The 21,323-nt window shown below is 43.3% G+C and overlaps 1 protein-coding gene across 3 annotated transcripts in view; it reads left to right on the forward strand.

The window, feature by feature from the left end:
- The window catches only part of STX1A (syntaxin 1A), a 190,421-nt gene that overhangs the window by 93,477 nt on the left and 75,621 nt on the right, over positions 1–21,323 (forward strand). For all 3 annotated transcript variants that reach the window (XM_073667619.1, XM_073667618.1, XM_073667617.1), the window contains exons 2-3: positions 7,645–7,722; positions 8,046–8,145. In XM_073667619.1, coding sequence (XP_073523720.1) covers positions 7,645–7,722; positions 8,046–8,145 — 178 coding nt within the window. The remainder of the gene's footprint in view (positions 1–7,644; positions 7,723–8,045; positions 8,146–21,323) is intronic.

Consider the following 21,323-nt stretch of genomic DNA (forward strand, 5'->3'; position numbering starts at 1 on the left):
ATGGTTTTGTAGCCCATTCCAGCTTTGTGCAGGTCTATGGTCTTGTCCCTGACAGCCTTAGAAAGCTCTTTGGTCTTGCACATGTTGTAGAGGTTAAAGTCTGACTGATTAATTGAGTCTGTGGACAGGAGTCTTTTGTACAGGTGACTATGTAAGACAGCTGTCTTTAATGAAGGTAACGAGTTGATTAGGATCGTCTAACTGATCTGTGGGACCCAGAACTCATAATGGTTTGTAGGGGATGAAATACTTATTTTTCACTGTAAAATGCAAAAAAAATATCTAATTTATACAATGTGATTTTCTTGATTTTTTGGGGGGGGGGTATTCTGTCTCTCAATGTTAAAATTAACCTACACTTAAAACTATAGACTGTTCATGTGTTTGTCAGTGGGCAAACTTACAAAAAAAGAAAGGGGTCAAATACTTATTTCCCCCACTGTATATATAGACAGAGACAAAGAGGAAGTGTACTTTAGACAAAAAAAAAACACTTTCTACTTTAATTGAATCGTTTATACCATTTGTAAGATACTATGTACATGAGCTTATTTCTAATGGTCTTTGCCTCCCAGGATGGGAAATTCTCTGCAATCCCCAAAGTCAATTTTGTAGTAAGGAAAATTACAATATACGTACTTATATCACTAAGATACCACATAATGTATTTATAGGTTTACATGAGAGATCTCTTACAATATGAGCCACATTGTTTATTGGCCCATGGGAACTGACAGTTTCCAACATACCAGACTGCCAATACGAAGCTACTAGATATGAAGTCACTGCTCCTTATTGATATACGGCAGATGATTAGTATCTTACAATTCAGCTATTTTGATTTCCCAGTAGAAGAAGCTCTTCAATATCAAGGGAGCTGAATAACTGAAATATACAGCTTCATAAGATGATGTTACAAAGATAATGTTTCATAACTGTATGCGCCATATCTTTATCTAAACTACAATATGTACTTTGAGACGTTCTCCTGCCAAGGTCTCATAATGATATAGCTCATCATTCATTTTAACATTCTAGTCATGTTATTTAATTCCAGATAAACTATGTAGTTTAATAAATAAAGGAATGTACATATAATTCAAAATCATTAATCACCAGGGCGAGTAGAAAAGTGTCTCCGGGATCCAATAACACCAAATAAATATCCAGAGAGAATGCCACTGTACCGACTCCAAAGTAGTATCCGAATAATACTGTACATACAGTAAAGTCTTTCAACCAGCAAGTGACCTTTTACAAACTACATCCCCCATCATTGACATATGCAGGCACACACCATATAGCCAAAAGTATTGGAGCACACCACTTAATCATTGAATTTAGCTTTTTAATTTCATCCCATTTCCACAAGGTGTATAAAATCCAGCCCCTCGCCATTCAGTCTGCCATTACTAACATTTGCGAAAGAATGGGTCGCTAGGAGGTACTGTAATATATACCTTCATTGTAACAAGTCAGTTCATAAAATTAGTTATTTTCTAAATATTCTACTATCAATTGTGAGTGGTACTATTGAAAAGTGGAAGTGTTTGGGAACCACAAAAACTCACCCATGAAATGGAGACCAAACAAAGTGACAAAAAGTTGTCACAAAGTGGTGAGGAACATGGAGCCCAAAAGTCATCAACACTCTTGCTGACTCCATAAATGCAGAGCTCCAACTTCCTCTACAATAACGTCAGTGCAAAACTGTGCGACAGGAGTTTCATTGCATGAGTTTCCATTCTGAGCAGATGCATTTAAAGTCTTATATCATAAAGTACAATACCAAGCATCAGATGGAGTGGTGTAAAGCTGCCACTGGACTTTGGAACAGTGGAACATGTTCTGTGGAGTGATGAACCACGCTTCTCTGTCTGGAAGCCTGATGGACAAGTCTGGGTTTGGCGAGGGCATTACCTGTCTAGCTTTATTGTGCCATTTGTAAAGTTTGGTGGAGGAAAGATAATGGTATGCATTGTTTTTTATTACTTTAGCATACTTATTACTTTAGCATACCAAGACTTTTTAAACAATTGTAATTTCCAACTTTGCGTGAACAGTTTGTGAAAAGCCCTTTTCTGTTTCATCATGACTGTGCCCCAGTACACAGAGCAAGTTCCATTAAGCCATGGTTGGTTGAGTTTGTTGTGGAAGAATTTGACACCCCACTGAGATCCCTGACTCCAATCTTGTTGAACACTTTTCTGACAAAATAGGACGAAGATTGTATATAAGTACAGTACAGACCAAAAGTTTCGACACACCTTCTCATTTAAAGATTTTTCTGTATTTTCATGACTATGAAAATTGTACATTCACACTGAAGGCATCAAAACTATGAATTAGTTGGTCTGTACTGTATATACTCACACTGACCCGAAGAATAAAATCTTCTTATCACTTATACGGCATGAGGACCGGTGAAAAAAATAAATAAAACCAATTCTTGACCCTAAATGAATTCTTCAAGAGGTGTAGTTCCCAAAAGGGGGTCATTTGTGCGCATTTCTGCTGTGATGGCATGTCATGGGCTCTTCAAATTTGACATGACATCCGCAATCTATTCAAGCCAAAATTGCGCTCAAGAATTCAATTGGTTCTCCTTCCCTTCCGAGCCCTGCCATGTACTCAAACAGTAGTTGTACGTCACATAGTGTACTCAGGAAAAATTGCACAAGAAATTGTATGGTCCATTTTCTTCTGCTAACCTTGTGAAAATGAAAAATTTGGGTTGAAGCAACATTTTTACTGAAAAAAAGATTTTTTCATTTTTACGGCACAACGTTATAAAATCCTGTGAAGCCACTGTGGGTTTAAACTGCCCACCACACCTCTAGATAAGTACTTGACGGGTGTAGTTTCTAAAATGGGGTCACTTGTGGGGGGTTTCCACTGTTTAGGCACATCAGGGGCTCTGCAAATGCGACATGGGGTCTGCTATCTATTCCAGACAAGTTTGCATTTCAAAAGTCAATTGGCGCTCCTTCCCTTCCAAGCCCTGCCGTGCGCCAAAACAGTAGTTTTCCACCACCCACATATGGGGTATCGGTATACTCAGGAGAAATTGCACAAGTTGTATGGTCAATATTCTTCTGTTTCCCTTGTGAAAATGAAAAATTTGGGGCTAAAGCAACATTTTTGTGGGAAAAAGTAAAATTTTCATTTTTTAATTCCACATTGCTTTAATTCCTGTGAAGCACCTGAAGGCTTAATTAACTTCTTGAATGTGGTTCTAAGCACTTTGAGGGGTGCAGTTTTTAAAATGGTGTAACTTTTGGGTATTTTCTATCATATAGGCCACCTCAAAGTCACTTCAAATGTAATGTGGTCCCTAAAAAAATTGATTTTCTAAATTTTGTTGGAAATATGAGAAATTGCTGATCAACTTTTAACCCTTCTAACTTCCTAACAAAAATAAATGTTTCAAAAATGACCTTAATGTGAAGTAGACATGTGAGAAATGTTATTATGAACTATTTTGACTATTTTGTGTGATATTACTCTCTGGTTTAAAGGCATAAAAATTAAATGTTTGAAAATTGCAAAGCTTTCACCAAAATTCCGATATTTTCACAAATGAACGCATAAAATATTGACCTAAATTTACCACTACCATAAAGTACAATGTGTCACGAAAGACCAGTCTCATAATAACTGAGATATATTGAAGCGTTCAAGAGTTATTACCTCATAAAGTGAAAATTATCAGAATTGTAAAACTTGGCCTGGTCAAGAAGGTGAAAACAGGCTCGGGGTTGAAGGGATTAAAGTGTTTTTCCTCTAAAATGCCGCAGACACTGGCTGAAATCATACAATAGCACCTGTCTAAAGGTAGGATATAGGATATAACAGGCAGGAAGCAGTCAGTTGTTGAAGTGGATGTGCTGGAACCAGGTACAGTAATTAAGGATCAGACTGACTTTGACAGTGGCCATATTGTAATGGGTGGACAACTCAGTCAGGGCATCTCCAAAACGTCAGGTTTTGTGGATTTTTTTTTAATATGAATTGTTTAGAAAATAAAAAATGTACAGAGCTTTGTTGTTTCGGCTCCATATACTGCCAGAGCAGATGTCAGCTGAGCGGCGGGGGTGTTAGATATCGGACCCCCACCAATCTCATATTGACAATCCATCCCACAGATTATTCATCAATATGTGAGTCCCAGACAACCCCTTTAAAGAACCTAATGTTGATGTCTTTGTGCCAGATACTGCAGCCCACAAGAGGTTTTGTGGTCAGCCTGGACTTGTCAAAGTGGTTTTGGAGAAATATTGAAGCAGTGGTGGACACAGACAAAAAAATGCCCCTGTGCAAGAAGAGTATATGGGCCCTTTTCAGCCTAGTAATGCACAGTTGAAACCAGAAGTTTACATACACTATATAAAAAGTCACATATGCATGTTTTTCTCAATATCTGACATGAAATCAAAATAAACCTTTCCCTTTTTATGTCAATTAGGTTTACCATCATTTTTAATATTTGCCAAATGCCAGAATAATGAGAGAGAGAATGTTTTAAGGCATTTTATTACTTACTGTAAAGTCAAAAGTTCTGAGTATTATGCCTTTAAACAATTCTGGACTGCCCATATGATGATGTCATGTGTTTGGAAGATTCAGTTTTTTTGGCAACATCTGAGTTAATTAGAGATACACCTGTGGATGTATTTAAATGCACACCTGAAACACACTGTTTCTTTGTGTAGCATCGTGGGAAAGTCTAAATAAATAAGCCAAGATATCAGGAAGAGAATTGTGGATTTACACAAGTCTGGCTCATCCTTGGATACAATTTCAAGATACCTGAAGGTGCATCGTTCATCTGTACAAACCATTATACACAAGTACAAAAAAAGATGGGAATGTCCAGCCATCATACCGCTCAGGACGGAGATGGGTTCTCTGTCCCAGAGATGAACATGCCTTGGTCCGACATGTGCATATCAACCGAATGACAAAAGCTAAAGACCTTATGAAGTTGATGGCGGAAGCTGGTAAGATTGTGTCAATAACCACAGTGAAATGAGTACTGTATCAACATGGGCTGAAAGGCCACTCTGCCAGGAATAAGCCATTACTCCAAAAGAAACATAAAAAAGATTAATGTTTGCAAATGCACACAGGAACAAAGACCTTACTTTTTGGAGACAGTTGTGACGCCTCGCTGGATGGAAGCCCTACCCTGGGAGATGGGGGACTCGGAGCCGGGTCCTGTGTGGTAGATGGGGTGCAGCCGTGGCCCGGACCCGCTCCGTGCCCAGGGCCATCACATTAAAAAGGATGGTATGGGCTTATCCGGGTTGAGTGGTTGCTATCGACTACGCCACCTGTGGCACCTGGTGAAGGCCACCAGCGCTGCTGCAGTCCGCTGAGGCATGGTGATATCGCAGCCGTCGTTGTTACTACTCCCCACAGGCGGAGCAGGGCCTCATGGCAGAGAGGCAGGATGGAGAGGGTCGTAGTGTAGGAGGTCTGGTGCTGCGTAGTGCGGTGTAGTGCAGAATAAGAGTCCGGAGGCCATAGGGGTTAACTTCCAGGATTTTTACTCACGGTGGAGAGTACAGCTGCAAGGTTTCTCCCTGCTCCTCGCGGAGTTCTGCGGTCACCAGGAACGGGGGTCCGACAACCTCCGAGTAAGTCAAGTGTTCAATCACACCAGAGTGTTCCTAGACTTCAGACTGGGTCCTTTCCTGTCTGTGTGTGTGTAAGTAGGCCGGGTCTCCCTCTGAACTTCACTCAGAAAAAGGGTACGGGTGGCGGCTCCGCTCCTTCCGCTACCCGGTGGGATCCTCTGGGCCTACCGGGCTTCCCTGACCAGGACATAGAGTAGCAAGGTCAGGTGTCAGGGGCCGGTGCCCCTCTTGCAGCCGGAATCCCTCTGAAAAGATCAGCTAGGCGAGGACAGGTGGCGTATACCGCTCCGTCTGCATCCTCCCCGGGATCCATTTGCGGTGGAGCTACACTCCTAAGCTCCGGGCCTTCTTGGTCATGGTCCTTGACCGGGCTGAGACATTCCTTATCTGCAACCTGCCCTTCGACCCAAGGCCGGGGTACGAGGGCCGTGCCTCCATCCTCTGCAGGTCCACACAGGATCCTCGCTCAGGGAGGGAGGTCACGATAAAGAACAGTCAAAAGAACCTAGAACCAAGATGGCTGTGTATTAAATATGAAATTTAAAGTGTCACTAAAATGTGAGTCCTCCACCCTCACCCACTAATTGGTTTCCCTATCTCTTGGTTCCCCTGTCTTCCCGAGTGCCAGTAGGGGCAGCACCTAGTGCCTTCTAGCCCCCTCTGGTGGGAGAAGTGTGGTGTTGGATGTGGAGGTTGGGTCCTGACCATCACACTGTTCTTACCTCAGAGGAGGAACACTACACTCCATTAGAGAAGTGCAGCATCCCTGTGGCGGTCGAACCCTCAGGGGCGCCACACATGTCCTGTGGTCTGATGAAACTAAAATTGAACTTTTTGGGCATAATGACCATCGTTGCATTTGGAGGAAAAAGGGAGAAGCTTGGAAGCCTAAGATAACAACCCCAACTGTGAAACACGGGGTGGCAGCATCAAGTTGTGGGTTTGTTTTGCTGCAGGAGGGACTGGTTCACTTCACAAAATAGATGGCATCATGAGAAAAGAAGATTATGTGGCAATACTGAAGCAACATCTCAAGACATCAGCCATGAAGTTAAAGCTTTGGCGGAAATGGGTCTTCCAAATGGACAATGACCCGAAGCATACTGCCTAAATGGTAACAAAGTGGCTTAAGGATAACAAAATCAATGTTTTGGAGTGGCCATCACTAAGCCCTGATCTCAATCCTATTAAAAATTTATGGGCAAAGCTGAAAAGGCAGGTGCGAGCAAGGCGACCTACAAACCTGGATCAGTTACACCAGTTTTGTCAGGAGGAATGGGTCCAAATTTCGACCAACTATTGTGAGAAACTTGTGGAAGGATATCCCAAATGGACCTTCCAAGTCATTCAGTTTAAGGGCAATGGTACCAAATACTAATGAAAAGTATGTAAACTTTTGACTTTGCAATAAGTAATAAAAATTCCTTAAAACATTCTCTCTCTTATTATTCTGGCATTTGGCAAATATTAAAAATTATGGTAATCCTAATTGACCTAAAACGGGAAAGGTTTATTCTGATTTCATGTCAGATATTGAGAAAAACATGCATATGTGTCTTTTTATACAGTGTATGTAAACTTCTGCTTACTTCTTTGGAGATGGAAGTGGGCCTTCTTATCTCTTGGGCCCCTGTGCGACTGCACAGGTTGCATCGATGATATGTCCACCTTACACAATATTAGGTATTAATGTTATAACTGATCAATTTGTAAGCAGCATTACTAAAAAAAAATATTAAAATGTGGACCTCAAGTTGAACTTCATGATCACCAGATAATTTTGATGGACTTAAATGCATGAATTTCATTGCCTTTTTGTCTCATATATATACAACTACTCTCTCCGCTACTACTATTTATTACCTAACTACTCTTCCAATTATTCCCAGTTAATATGCAAATAATTGGCTACAATCCTTAATTATAGTTTTATGAAAACATATAAAGCCTTTAATAAAAAGCATTGCTTTAAGTAAAAGTAAATGGAAAACTGCTTGTCTTGTAGGCGAAAGACAGTGATGAAGATGATGAAGTGGCTGTCAGCTTGGATCGAGACCGCTTCATGGATGAATTCTTTGAACAGGTATGATGTTGTGCGTGTATCCAGCCTGTCTGTCAGAAGAGCATTATTTTTAGCGTGATACGGGTTTAATAATGACTTCGTAGGGCAGAGTTATTATTGAGCTGTTTACAAAAGAAAAATTCTCATAAAGACATAACTCATTTAAAGAATTTGCTTCTCTTCATTTCTGAAGCAATTAAACATAATTCATTTACTGAAAACAATAGCTCTATTACAATTTTGATCCGGCTTTGTAGATGCACCGTAAACAGAATCCTATAATATCTTCATTTACGTTGCTGCAAATTATATTTTAAGAGAATTATCCATCTATAAATTTTCAGGTGGAGGAGATCAGAGGTTTTATTGACAAGATATCCGAGAATGTAGAAGAAGTAAAAAGAAAGCACAGCGCTATCCTTGCTTCTCCTAACCCAGACGAGAGTAAGTACTGTTATTAAGATATATTTGCATACATTGGTGGAATGGCTATTGAAAATTTGGTTTTAGAAATCTCCAGTCTGGAAATTCATACTTCATGTCCCTATGTAAGAAAATGTTGCAGTTTTTTTATTGTGGGGTCTGGTTTCCCCTGAGCATAACCATCATACATTCTACTCAGACCTGTCAAGTCCAATGTCTTCTAAACATCAAGCTAGAAGAACATCATAAATTAGTGTTTCTTTATGTTTATAAGCCAGGTAACCTTTATTAATAAAAATTTACATCAAAGTACCCCCAAGGCCTTGATAATGCACAGTACAAGTTTCCTTACACCTTTGAGGAACATAGGTCATTCATCTGCTCATTATGGGAATCTAGATAAAAAAGAGTTTGAGTAATGGACAGTGCTCCAGATTTTTGCTCCTGAAAATTCACATTAAAGAGAACCTTTCGCCAAATTTTTCATGTTGAACTGGACATAGGATGGAATAATGGTTAAAGAGCGGAATAAAAATTACTAATTTTTTTCTTAATTTTACGTCTCTGTTGCTGAGATATTAACAATGACAGTATTTGTGTGTTAGACAGTTTTCACCTGAGGCATTCTACTTCTTCTCCGTGTATGATTGCGACCAATCATAAACAGGCAGCAACACTCAAGGGAAAGAAGAACAAGCCTCCACCCACCATAGCTTATAGTGAAAAAAATTAAAAAAAACATAAAAAAGAACAAAAAAACATTTTATTTCACTCTGCAGCCGCTATTACATTATGTGTCCAGTTCAACATGAGAAATTTAGGGAAAATACCTCTTTAAATGTTCCAGTAGTCTCATCTGTGTTTTCTCCCTGTGTGTAGTATCTGGCCGTGTTTCAGGATCTTAACAGCTGAAGTATCTCTCGTCCTTATTGATTTCCTACCTACTTGAAGTCAATCTAAAGTCAAGGCCTATTTCCTGTAAATGATGGAGTCCCTGAACACCATGGTACTATTTATTGTGCTACAATAGCAGAGTATTTCACCAGCTGGATCAGCTGTTGTTCTGGTCATGACTTTTGTTTGTACTTGATACATTGCAGAAATATCTTCTACATAAACTTTAATACTGATCCATCTGTTCCACTTAATAGTAGGATAAATAACTATTGTGCTGAGTGTATTATGTGCAGCTCTGCCCTTTCTACTCCCTTTATATATTCAGATTTTAACCCCTTGCTTATGCTCACAATTTTCTTTTTTGCACTTTGTTTTTTCCTCCCCTTCTTAAACCATGACGCTTTTATTTTTCGATTTACTTAGCTGTTGGAGGGCTCGGTTTTTACGGGACGAGTTGCAGTTTTTAATGTCACCATCTATTTTCCATTTAATGTACTGACAAATGGAAAAAAAATCCAATTGGTATGAAATGGTGACAAAATTAAATTCTGCTATTTGTTTGGGTTGTGTTTTTACTTTGTTTATTGTATAGTAAAATTGACTTGGCTGCATGATTCTTCCGGTCAGTATGATTACAGCAATATTAGACTTGCATACATATTTTTTTTTTAATTTAAGTGGTGAAAAAAAATTCCGAAGTTTCTAAGAAAAAAATTTAGACTTGTGTCGTCATTTTCCTAGGTCCATAATGTTTTTATTTTTCCATCGATGGAGCTGGTCTTGGCTTTTTTTTTGGCATGGCAAGCTTATGGTATAATTTATACTATTTTTGGGTTTATATGACTTTTTTTCGCTTTTTATTGCATTTCTTTTGGGAAGTTCACTGAAAAACCGCAATTCTGGCCTTTTGATTTTTTATCTCTTTATAGTGTCTACCAGATGGGTAAATTAATGTTATATTTTGATAGAACACCCTTCTATGGACACGACCATACCAAATATGATTATTTATTTTTTTCATTTTTAATGGGGGTAAGGAGTGCATTCAAATTTTTACATTTTTTTATATTTTTAAAAACTTTCTTTTTCATTTTTTGCACTATTTGTTAATCACCTTAGGGGACTTGAACCCGTGATCAATCGCTTATATTATATACTGCACTACCACATTATTGCAGTGTATAGTATAAATCGCGGTATCTGGCGGTGACGCAAGTCTTTAGCAGGTCCCCATTGCTGCCGCACAGTTGCGTCACAGGGGCCAATGGGAGCCAGTGCACAAGAGCTTGACTTGGCATATTAATGGTTAACAGCAACAATCGTAACTCATTTCCGGCAGCTGCTGTTAGAGACAGATGCCGGCTAAGTATTATGGCTGGCATCAGATGCCTGTGCAGAGAGCTCAGCTCATGCGCCCTCACAATCACGTACGTATGCGTAATTTTGCGTTAAGGGGTTAACATACCAAGACTATACCGCAATTGCAGATTTAATTTCCTGATCTCAAACCCAATTTGATTACTGCATATCACCATATTACCAGCAACTGAGGTGCAGTAAGTATAAAATACGACTGGTTACAAACAAGAGCCACTAAGAATTAATTTCAAGAATACACCAGTGTAATTTTTATAGCATTTTATGCATGCAGGACTGGCATTTTTGGTAAAGATTTGATAGGGCGCCATGAAGAGTCATTTCATAGAATCATAGAATGGTAGAGTTGGAGGGGACCTCCTGGGTCAACTGGTCCAACCCCCTGCTCAAAGCAGGATTCACTAAAGCATCTCAGACAGATGTCTGTCCAGCCTCTGTTTATTTCTCATAAAGGTAGTAATGTTTTTGAAAGGCATAGCTATACACTCTTTATAGGGAACCTATCAGTTGATTCATGCTGCCCAAACCGTGAGCAGCATGAACCAGAGCCTGGCTGCTCGATTAGAGCCAAGTATGTATTTCTCTGAAACACCGAGATTAGATGAGATGAGTTCGGCACTAACCCTGGCCAGCTTTCTCCAGCACCACTCCAGTTGATGAACAGGATTCTCCCATGTGTGCCCATCTGGAAAGACCTATCAATCAAGTAGAGTGGGAGTGGCACCAGACTTGTCCCCTCTTTTCCTATGGTCCCCAGACGGCTCTCCAAATTAAGTTTTCTCTAAAACACTGGAGCATTTCAGAGAAAAACGTACCTGGCTGCCATCAGGTAACTATTCTCTGATTCATGAATCGAGTAACAGGTTCCTTTACGATTATTTAGTTATCTCTACATTTAGCTTTACACACACAGAATTCTGATCAATCAGACTAATCTGAAAGATTATCAAATTGGTCTAAGTTGGCCATTTACAGGTACATATATTTTGTTAGGATAGAGCCAATTTTCATCTTCCGCATCTGTTATGATTGTCCTAAAGTGGAACCTTTATATTCTTTATAATGGAGTTTTCTTTTAGATATATGTTAGATGCTGTACACAAATCTTTCATTGTGATTGGTGGAGAGGCTTTGTCATGTAAAATAAAGCTATTAACCTGCAGATATGGATTTAATCTGCAGGTTATTGTTACGCCCAATGGTGGCGCATGTGAATTAGTGGACCCACTATGCCACAGGCCCGGGTCTACCTAGGTAGGGGTGTAGCTAAGCGGCTACCTGGTGTTCACTGCAGCTCTTGATGGTGGAGACAGGTTGGGCTGCAGGTAGTCGCCAGGTACCACTCATAGGCAGATGACGGTACTGCAGCAGCTGACTCCAGGGGTCAGGTTAGCTGACATAGACTAGGGCTTCATTCAGACTAATAGGTTCAGTTCAGGATCACTGCAGAACGGTTACTGACACAGAGATTCAGATAGGGAAACGTTCAGATACTGGCCACAGCAGGACCAAGGGACTTCAGGAACAGAACTGGCCGCACCAGAACCAGGGGACATAGTTTAGGCACTCACGGGACCAGGGGACTTCGGGAACAGGGAACAGGATTGGCCGCATCAGGACCAGAGGACAATATCCAGAAACTGCCCACACACGGACCAGGGATTCGGGTTCAGGACACTGGCCACACCGGAGGACCTAACAACTCACTAGTAGGGGAGACTACATACTATTAAAAGCTGTTGCTTCGACGACTCCCTAAGGGAGAGGGAGTCTATATATGCAAGATGCATTCCAGCTATTGGCTGGGAGCCATCTTGCAGGTGTACTAATTATACTAAATGCCTCTCAGCTACAAGCTGAGGTAATTTACTATAAGCGCACGGTGTCCTTTTAAGAGCGAGGGAGCGCACGTGCACTAGGCTCTGCCAGGAACTGCTGGCGTGCACAGCAACAGAGGACAGTGAGCACGTCAGGAGCACGCCGGACACCACGCTGAGGGCATGTCCGGTGAGTAAGCCGGCGTCCCTGCATGGAGCTAGAAGAGGACATCATGCAGGGGTGCCGGCCAATTCGCTACAGTTATTAGCGTTCTGACACCATGTGACGCCTGCACTGAGAGCCTTGCTGTTGGGAGGGAATGAACTTTACTCCCCCCTGCAGCGTCCAGCTTCCAGTCATAGGGGAGGCACCGGCACAGTTTCTGTCACCACTCTGTGTATAGAGAGCGGCGGCGGTAACTGCGATCCCTGCACTGACATACAGCAGGCTCTTCTTTAGAGCCGACTGTCAGAGAATGCAAAGGGCGCAGTTACAGCATTATTTTACATGACAGGTTCAATTTAAGTTTTAAATAGCAGGATAGGAAATATTTCTGCGCTCTCCGGAATACAACACAAATATTGGTAATAGAATTGTAGGTTTATTGTTAACGCGTTTCAGAGTCCACTGACTCCTTCCTCAGGACAACCATACATGATATATGGTTGTCCTGAGGAAGTGGTCAGTGGACTCTGAAACTGCTATTTAAATCTACTGTTTTCTTGGAAGCTGCTGCATCTGGTATTCAGGCTCTATAAGTGTTGTGTCTCACACAACGACGCAAGGAGAGCGCTTCTGCTTATAAATACCAGCCCTTTAACGTGGATAAGACCCTACTGTGCTCTTGCATTTCTTTACAGGTTCACTTTAAGCTAATGGGATCAGTTCTCTGACAGGTCAGATCACTTTGCCGTTTACACACACCAGTTTAAAATCATATTGGTCTGACTGGAAAGAAATGAGTCAGATCTCTGTATGTGTAAGGGCACTCTGGGTTTATACCGCACAATTTTGAATGTCAGTTTACTATTTCCTATTATGACATTGTCCACATATGGTTTATGTTCATGTACTTCCTCTCTTGTCTGTATTGTATGAATGCTCAGTTTTTTTTTGTTAGTGTTTTTTCCCGTAACCATTGTTAGATAGCAATTGAAAGCCCCTCGATAGGAGATGTGTCACCGAGGTGATTAGCATCAGTGATGTTACCGAGGTGGTTAGCCTCTGAGATGTTACCGAGGTGGTTAGCCTCTGAGATGTTACCGAGGTGGTTAGCCTCTGAGATGTTACCGAGGTGGTTAGCCTCTGAGATGTTACCGAGGTGGTTAGCCTCTGAGATGTTACCGAGGTGGTTAGCCTCTGAGATGTTACCGAGGTGGTTAGCCTCGGTGATGTTACCGAGGTGGTTAGCCTCGGTGATGTTACCAAGGTGGTTAGCCTCTGAGATGTTACCGAGGTGGTTAGCCTCTGAGATGTTACCGAGGTGGTTAGCCTCTGAGATGTTACCGAGGTGGTTAGCCTCTGAGATGTTACCGAGGTGGTTAGCCTCGGTGATGTTACCGAGGTGGTTAGCCTCGGTGATGTTACCGAGGTGGTTAGCCTCGGTGATGTTACCGAGGTGGTTAGCCTCGGTGATGTGACCGAGGTGATTAGCCTCGGTGATGTGACCGAGGTGGTTAGCCTTGGTGATGTTACCGAGGTGGTTAGCCTCGGTGATGCAAAGTCCGGAATGCAAGCTCCAGCATAATTGGTGCTCGGAGATTTTTTCAAGAGGGCAGCACAGGTCTGGATTTTTACAAGCAGTGAGAAAGAGATGGGCGGTTGTTGACGATTCTGCTGAGAAATAAAACTCCTCAACAATGCTAAAGATGTTTTCATCAGATAGATAGGAATTACAAAAACCGTAAGAGTCTGTATCAGCCACCAGTAAAGAAACAGATGACTTTGCATTGTGAACAGATTATTAGTGTTATAAAGGAATTATCATGTGAAAATCTCAGAACATGATAGATGAATAGATTTGTTGTGGGTAGAGCCTCTGAGCCCTGATTCACATTAGGATACAGATTACTCCTTCCCGTTTTAGATTAATTCAGGTAGAGGAAAAGCAATTACCCATTTCTACACAATTGACAAGAAAATAACTTATTGAATGAAGTAACGGGAACTTTCTGGAGCTTTTGATTAGTTAAGTTACCTTTTTAAGCTCCCGTGGAAAGTATTTAAGTAAGACTTGCGAGCTGACATTTTCTGTGTGGGCAGCCGTGTATAATTTGTTTGTCTCACTAGAACACAAAAGGAACCGGTTTTCTAGTTTGATTGCTTTTCTTCCACAGAAAACCCCTATTTGAGGAGTAAAGTAGTGTTTTCTAACTGCTGTTGATCCACTAAAAAGGTATAAGCTTACATCTATCTACTAGCAGCGTGGGGGATTTGTTTTACATTGCAACAGACCAAAGCCTTCACTACGATATCAAATGGGCGCATTCAGATTGTGTTTACCTGGCTGGCACCATGACAGAGACAGCTGCTGAGAGGTAGATTGCAATGTTCTCACATCAAGTGCCAAACCTGGTGAGAAGGGAGCTCTCACACTCCATTCACACACTCCCGGTCTCTAATTAGCCAAATAAGGGGCAATCTAAGGCATCAAATGCAACAAATTTAGACTTTTGGATGGAAAGCATAGCTACAAAGTTTACACATTTTTACCTGTAGATGTTGGGACAACTATTCCTCTTCAGTCTAAATGGGTCTGGAGAAGGTATCTACTGATATCTACTGATTTTCAGCATTAGGTTTTGCTCACAGTAGCGTATAACTCGGACGAGTGCTATCCAATGTTATACTATGGGGCAGTGCAGATCAGCGATCTTTTTCTCATGCCGATTTGGCATGCGAAAATTTATTGCAGCATGCTGCGAGTGCATCTGATAATCGGACCATACGCACCCATACAAGTCTATGAGTGCGCGTGAAACATCGGACTGCACTCAGATGTCATCCGAGTGCAATTCAATTACCACGGACACAGAGAATGGAGAAGATGGAGAAATTAAGTTCTCCGTATTCTCCACACCTGTGCTGCAATTCTCTCAGATGAGATAGTCGGGTCACAGTAAACTGACCCTTGTCTCACTCTGACGGAGTTTGATCCGAGTGTCATTAGCATATTCGGCCCGATTCTTTCACATAAGAGAATCGACAGCCGTGTGAGCGAACCCTTAGGAAGAATTGTTTTAGCAGAGATGAAATATGCAAATTGCCGCTTCAGAGAGGAAGAGGACTTGAACTCTAGTCCCACCAATTGGAAGCAGCAATCCTACAAGTCATTATCGACCCTTGAACGAGCCTTGAAATATGACTTAGGATAAAAGTCATATCAGAATCTCAATTTGAAGACACGGTGTTTCAGAGTATTGCCCCTCGTCAGTACAAAGTATGAGATCTGAGTTGGCTGGGTGAGAGGCTAAGGCTGGGCTCTAAGGGGTAAGGTTTCTTCTTGTGGAGAGTGACATTCCAGGTGTGGCACACCAGTATGAGGAGACTTAAAGCAGAGATGAAAAAGCATCTTTTTAATGGGGTTATTCATGTTATACACCAGGGGTCTCCAACTCGGCTGGGTATGTGGGCCGCACACGGAAAAAAAAATTATTTGGGGGGCCGCATTTTTTGCAGGACAAGGTGCCATTTTTAGTGATACCATTTTTTTTCTATACACCTTTTGAACATTTTTGCCGTGTTTATTTTATTTTTTTATAGCTTGGGTCGTTAGAGATGTGGTAATAACAAATGTGCACTTTTTTTGTTTACTTTAGTTTATATATAAGCAAGCATTTTTAGTGGGAAAATATTTTTTCATGCTTTATTTTTAATTTTTTTTTATAATTTTGTTTCCCCCAATTGGCCACACACAGTAATATTGTCTTACAATTAGCACCATATAGTAATTCTGGCAAACATCTTGTAGTAATGTGCCCCAACCTGGTCCCCATCTGTCGTAATGTCCCCCATCCTGGTCCTCATCTTCTAGCAATGCCCCGTCCTGGTCCCCATCTGTCGTAATGTCCCCCATCCTGGTCCTCATCTTCTAGCAATGCCCCGTCCTGGTCCCCATCTGTCGTAATGTCCCCCATCCTGGTCCTCATCTTCTAGCAATGCCCCGTCCTGGTCCTCATCTTGTTGTAATGTCCTCCATCCTGTTCCCCTTCTTGAAGTAATGCCCCATCATGGTCCTCATCTTGGAGTAATGTCCCTATCTTGTAGTAATGTGCCCCATCCTGGTTGTCATCTTGTCGTAATGTTCCCCATCCAGGTCCCCATATTGTAGGTATGCCCCCATCCAGGTCCCCATAAGGTAGATATGTCCCCATCCAGGTCCTCATCTTGTAGTAATATGCCCCATCCTGGTTCTAATCTCATAGTAATGCCCAATCCTGGTCCTCATCTTGTAGTAATGTGCTCATCCTGGTCCTCATCTTCTAGTAATGCCCCATCCTGGTCCTCATCTTGTTGAAATGTCCTCCATCCTGTTCCCCTTCCTGAAGTAATGCCCCATCCTGGTCCTAATCTTGGAATAATGTCCCCATCCTGGTCGTCATCTTGTCGTAATGTCCCCCATCCAGGTCCCCATATTGTAGGTATGCCCCCATCCAGGTCCCCATATTGTAGATATGTCCCCATCCAGGTCCTCATCTTGAAGTAATATGCACCATCCTGGTTCTAATCTCATAGTAATGCCCCATCCTGGTCCTCATCTTGGAGTAATGTCACCACCCTGGTCCTTGTCTTGTAGTAATGTGCCCATCCTGGTTCCCATCTTGTCGTAATGTCCCCCATCCAGGTTCCCATATTGTAGATATGTCCCCATCCAGGTCCCCATATTGTAGATATGTCCCCATCCAGGTCCCCATATTTTAGATATGTCCCCATCCAGGTTGCATATTGTAGATATGTCCCCTGTGCCGTTCTTCACATACACATCATAGAGAAAAAAAAGATTCTTCTCACCTGCCCTCCATTCCCTCTGCGTCCTTTCTGCACATTCGGCCCGCAAGCACCATAGACCCTTTGACAATCCCGGCCCGGTCCAGGAGCCGCGGACATCAGTGCTTTATTTCAGTTGAATGTGCGTCCTTGGAAGTGTATTGCCGCACAGAGACTGGCTCTCTGCACAGCACTACTAATGCCAGCTGCCGGCCTATCAGAGGCTAGCAGCTGACATCTGCGCATGGCGTGACGTCATACGGCTCCTGGACCGGGCTGCAATCGTCAAGGGGTCTATGGCGCCTGGAGGCCGCATGAAGCAGCTTGAGGGGTCACAAGTGGCCCGTGGGCTGCGTGTTTGAGGCCTCTGCTATACATTTGGTAACCACATTGGCCTCACTGTAGTTAAAAATAGTGAAATCAGCTGTGCACACCTTACCCTGCACCCTGTTACTTCTGACTTCTGGTTAGTCTGAAGTTGCGGCCACAAGATGGCGCTGCAGGACGGGAGCGGCACCGATAAAAGGTCAAGACGGCGGCTGGTAAGTATAAGAATGCGGTCAGGGACCTTAAATTAGAAGCACAACTCCAGTGCTGAAAAACCACGCTGGAGTGGTGCTTTAATGCTTTCCATTGTAGTTCACTGCCTGGAAAGCATGATAATGGCAAACAGTCCACAAGATGTCAGCATTATAGCATGTGAGTATGACTGGGTAACTTGGTAGTGTTTACTCATCACTCCGTCACACTTGCCTGTGTTTTGTATCACTTGGTTCTTGAACCTTGTCAAAAGAGGCCATTAATGAAGGATCACATGACTTTTGGGGTTGTGTCAGTGGCTGTCACTCTTACCAATATAATTAGGATATTCTGAGCTCTTCTCTTCTATATGCCTGGGAATGATGAAGAAGAATAGCACCTACTGCTCTGTTGAAAGGTATAATTGGATTTTGAGGCTCTTCTAGCCCTGTGTTCCCCGGCGAGATGCTTTCTTGCCTCAGGCCCAGATGTATGCTACCATTTTACACATACAACCTTGTCGCACTTGGTAGGATATATGTCAGGTACTCATATATCATTTACCTCTTTTTCTGTGAGCTGCTTCAGAATAGATCATTCTATAGAAGTATTTTTTCCCTATTACATTTAGGAAATAAGAGGAGAAATGAAATGATAACCTGAGATTGATCAGTGTTTATAGCAGTGGCACAGTCTGCCACATTCGGAAAGACTAAAATGTCCAGACAGTTTTTTCGTCCTTGGGCTCTATCAAATATGTATTGTTTTCTTTTCAGATTTTTGCTCTCATTAGTGCTCATGCAAAGATTTTCTACTTGAATTATTTAAACACCATGCCACTTGGGTACCATCCGCAGACTGGATATCATGGGACCCATTTCACTGTTTTAACATATGCGGATCTTGGTTGCTAGGATGTGCTTTTTTTAAGCTTTGAAGGGGTAAAAGCCCTTATGGGGAAATGTATTAATGTTGTATAAAGAGCAGTCTGAGTTCCATGTATGTTTTTTTTCTATTTCTGAATATTACATAATGCAACTGATACGCTTAGATTATTGGGACAAATTCTATACAAAGTTGTAGCAATATTAGAAACAAGTGATTATCATATAAATCATTCTTTCTATTATAAGCCAGCAAATAGTTTCTGTTTAATTAGGTAAAAAATAAGTACTCTGTAAATTATTTGTAATTTTTGTTGCTTTCTTTAAACCAAAAGGGCACAGCATGGTCTATCAATAAAAAAATAATGTAGTCTCACATATGGGATGAACCACTGCTTCTCTTGTACTTCTGCCTTCTCCAAACTTGAGACAGGTCTACAAACCCATTCTGTCCAAACAATGAGAACAGAATGTACGGACACTGGCTATATATATTTGAGTTCTGGTTGTACGGAAATGTGACTGCTACAGCCAAACACAAGACGCAGCCGTGGTCACAAGCCCATCTCTGCCAGATAAGGGACTGTCAGGATACCTGGGCAGTGCTGTGAAAGGAGGAGTTGGGGATCGGTAGCTGAATGTTGGTTTTTAAGAACTTGGCAAAATAATATTACTTGCTTCCACAATTCTTAGCTCTGATGGATGTAATGTGAAAATGCCACACTTGTTTATTTAAAGGAGTTGTAGACCACCTAAATAAAAAAAAAGCTTAGAATGCTATAAAATAACAGGAGTAACACTCCCCTTCCCAATCCCCACTACTATCATACAAATGCTAGGTGTAGTATCGGCGTCTCTGCCCCCTGACAGGCAGAGACGCCATCCCTCTTACTGCCGCGCTCCCCGCCCGGCGTTCTCCGGCGCTCCTGATTCTGCTGCTGCCGGCGTGCGCAGCTTCCCGGGCACTGTGCTTAGGGCGCGCGCTCTCTCCCTCTTAAAGGGGCCGCGCGCCGTCCTAAGGAGTCCCCGGCCAATGGCCGGAGGACCTCTCATATATAAGGCACCTCCTCCAAAATGGAGGTGCCCGTGCAAGGTTGTAGCTTTGTGTGTTAAACTCTGCTTCAGCCCTCAGGTCCCGCTGCTAGCCTGACTACGAGTCCAGCCCGCCAGCCTGACTACGAGTCCAGCCCGCCAGCCTGACTACGAGTACAACCCGCCAGCCTGATTACGAGTCCAGCTCGTCAGCCTGACTACGAGTCCAGTCCGTCAGCCTGAGTACGAGTCCAGTCCGTCAGCCTGAGTACGAGTCCAGTCCTCCCGCCTGACTACAAGTCCAGTCCGCCAGCCTGACTACAAGTCCAGTCCGCCAGCCTGACTACAAGTCCAGTCCGCCAGCCTGACTACCAGCCCTGTCCGCCAGCTTGTCTACTCTCCAGCCCGACAGTCTGTCTACAGTCCAGTCTGCCAGTCTGTCTATGGGCCCTGCCCGCCTGCTTACCTGGAAGCACCTGCCTGTTAACTGCCGTTCCTGCCAGCCCGCTTACCTGGAAGCACCTGCATGTTACCTGCCGTGCCTACCAGCCAGCCTACCTGGAGGCTCCTGCCTGTTACCTGCCGTGCTTGCCAGCCCGCATACCTGGAAGCACCTGTCTGTTACCTGCCGTGCCTACCAGCCAGCCTACCTGGAGGCTCCTGCCTGTTACCTGCCGTGTCTGCCAGTCCGTCTGCCCGGATCACCCGTCAGCCTGCCTGCCGTGCTCATCTGCTGTACCGGTCAGTCCCTGCCTTCTGACCCGTGGGAGTCACCTGCTCTCATACAAGGTCAGTCCCAGAGTAGCACCTGGTCCCTCTGCTCAGTCCTTCCCTGGTCACGGAGTCGATTGAGCCGCCGTACAAGCTTGGTCGGTCCGAGTTGATACCTAGTTACACCCCTCTGGTCCCTCCTTGCACCGCAGCACAGAGGTTCCACTACCTGGATCCGTAACAGTTTGCACGGGCCATGGAACCCAGTGGCCCCCAGGCCCCTTCGCTTGCTGACCTGTACCAGGAGGTTTCTCATCAGAGATCCCAACAGGAAACCATTCTGACCTACCTGCGGTCTGTCAACTCTCGCCTGGACACGCTGTCTGTTCCACCTGTGTCCGCCTCAAGCCGCTGCCTACCAATACCACAGCATCCAGCCTAGGACCCCGGCTTTCTGCACCTCCTCATTTTGGAGGTGACCCCATCCTATGTCGGGGCTTTCTGAACCAGTGCACGCTGCACTTTGAACTTCTGCCACATCAGTTTCCCTCCGACTGGGCCAAGGTGGCTTTCATCATGTCTCACCTCACCGGGGAAGCATTGGCATGGCTAAACCCTCTATGGGAGAGAGGGGAGATGGTGTCCGATCTTCTGGCTTTCCTCACTGTCTTCCGAAGGGTCTTCGATGAACCTGGACGAAGGATTTCTACTGCCTCCTCATTGCTCCGTCTCTGCCAAGGGAGTCTCACCGTGTGCCAGTATGCCATACAGTTCCGTACCCTCGCTTATGAGCTTGCCTGGGACAATGAGGCCCTGGTGTCCACCTTCTGGGAGGGTCTTTCCGGTCGGATTAAGGACGAGTTAGCTGGCCGGGACATTTCTACCTCTCAGGATGACCTGGTGTCACTAGCTACCCGGATTGACATCCGTTTCCTAGAACATGCTAAGGAGACTACCCGGTAGAGAAGATTTCCT

This window comes from Phyllobates terribilis, unplaced genomic scaffold (assembly GCF_046119375.1).
Source record: "Phyllobates terribilis strain yellow unplaced genomic scaffold, ASM4611937v1 Scaffold_2__4_contigs__length_985480577, whole genome shotgun sequence".
NCBI classification, from domain to species: Eukaryota; Metazoa; Chordata; class Amphibia; order Anura; family Dendrobatidae; genus Phyllobates; species Phyllobates terribilis.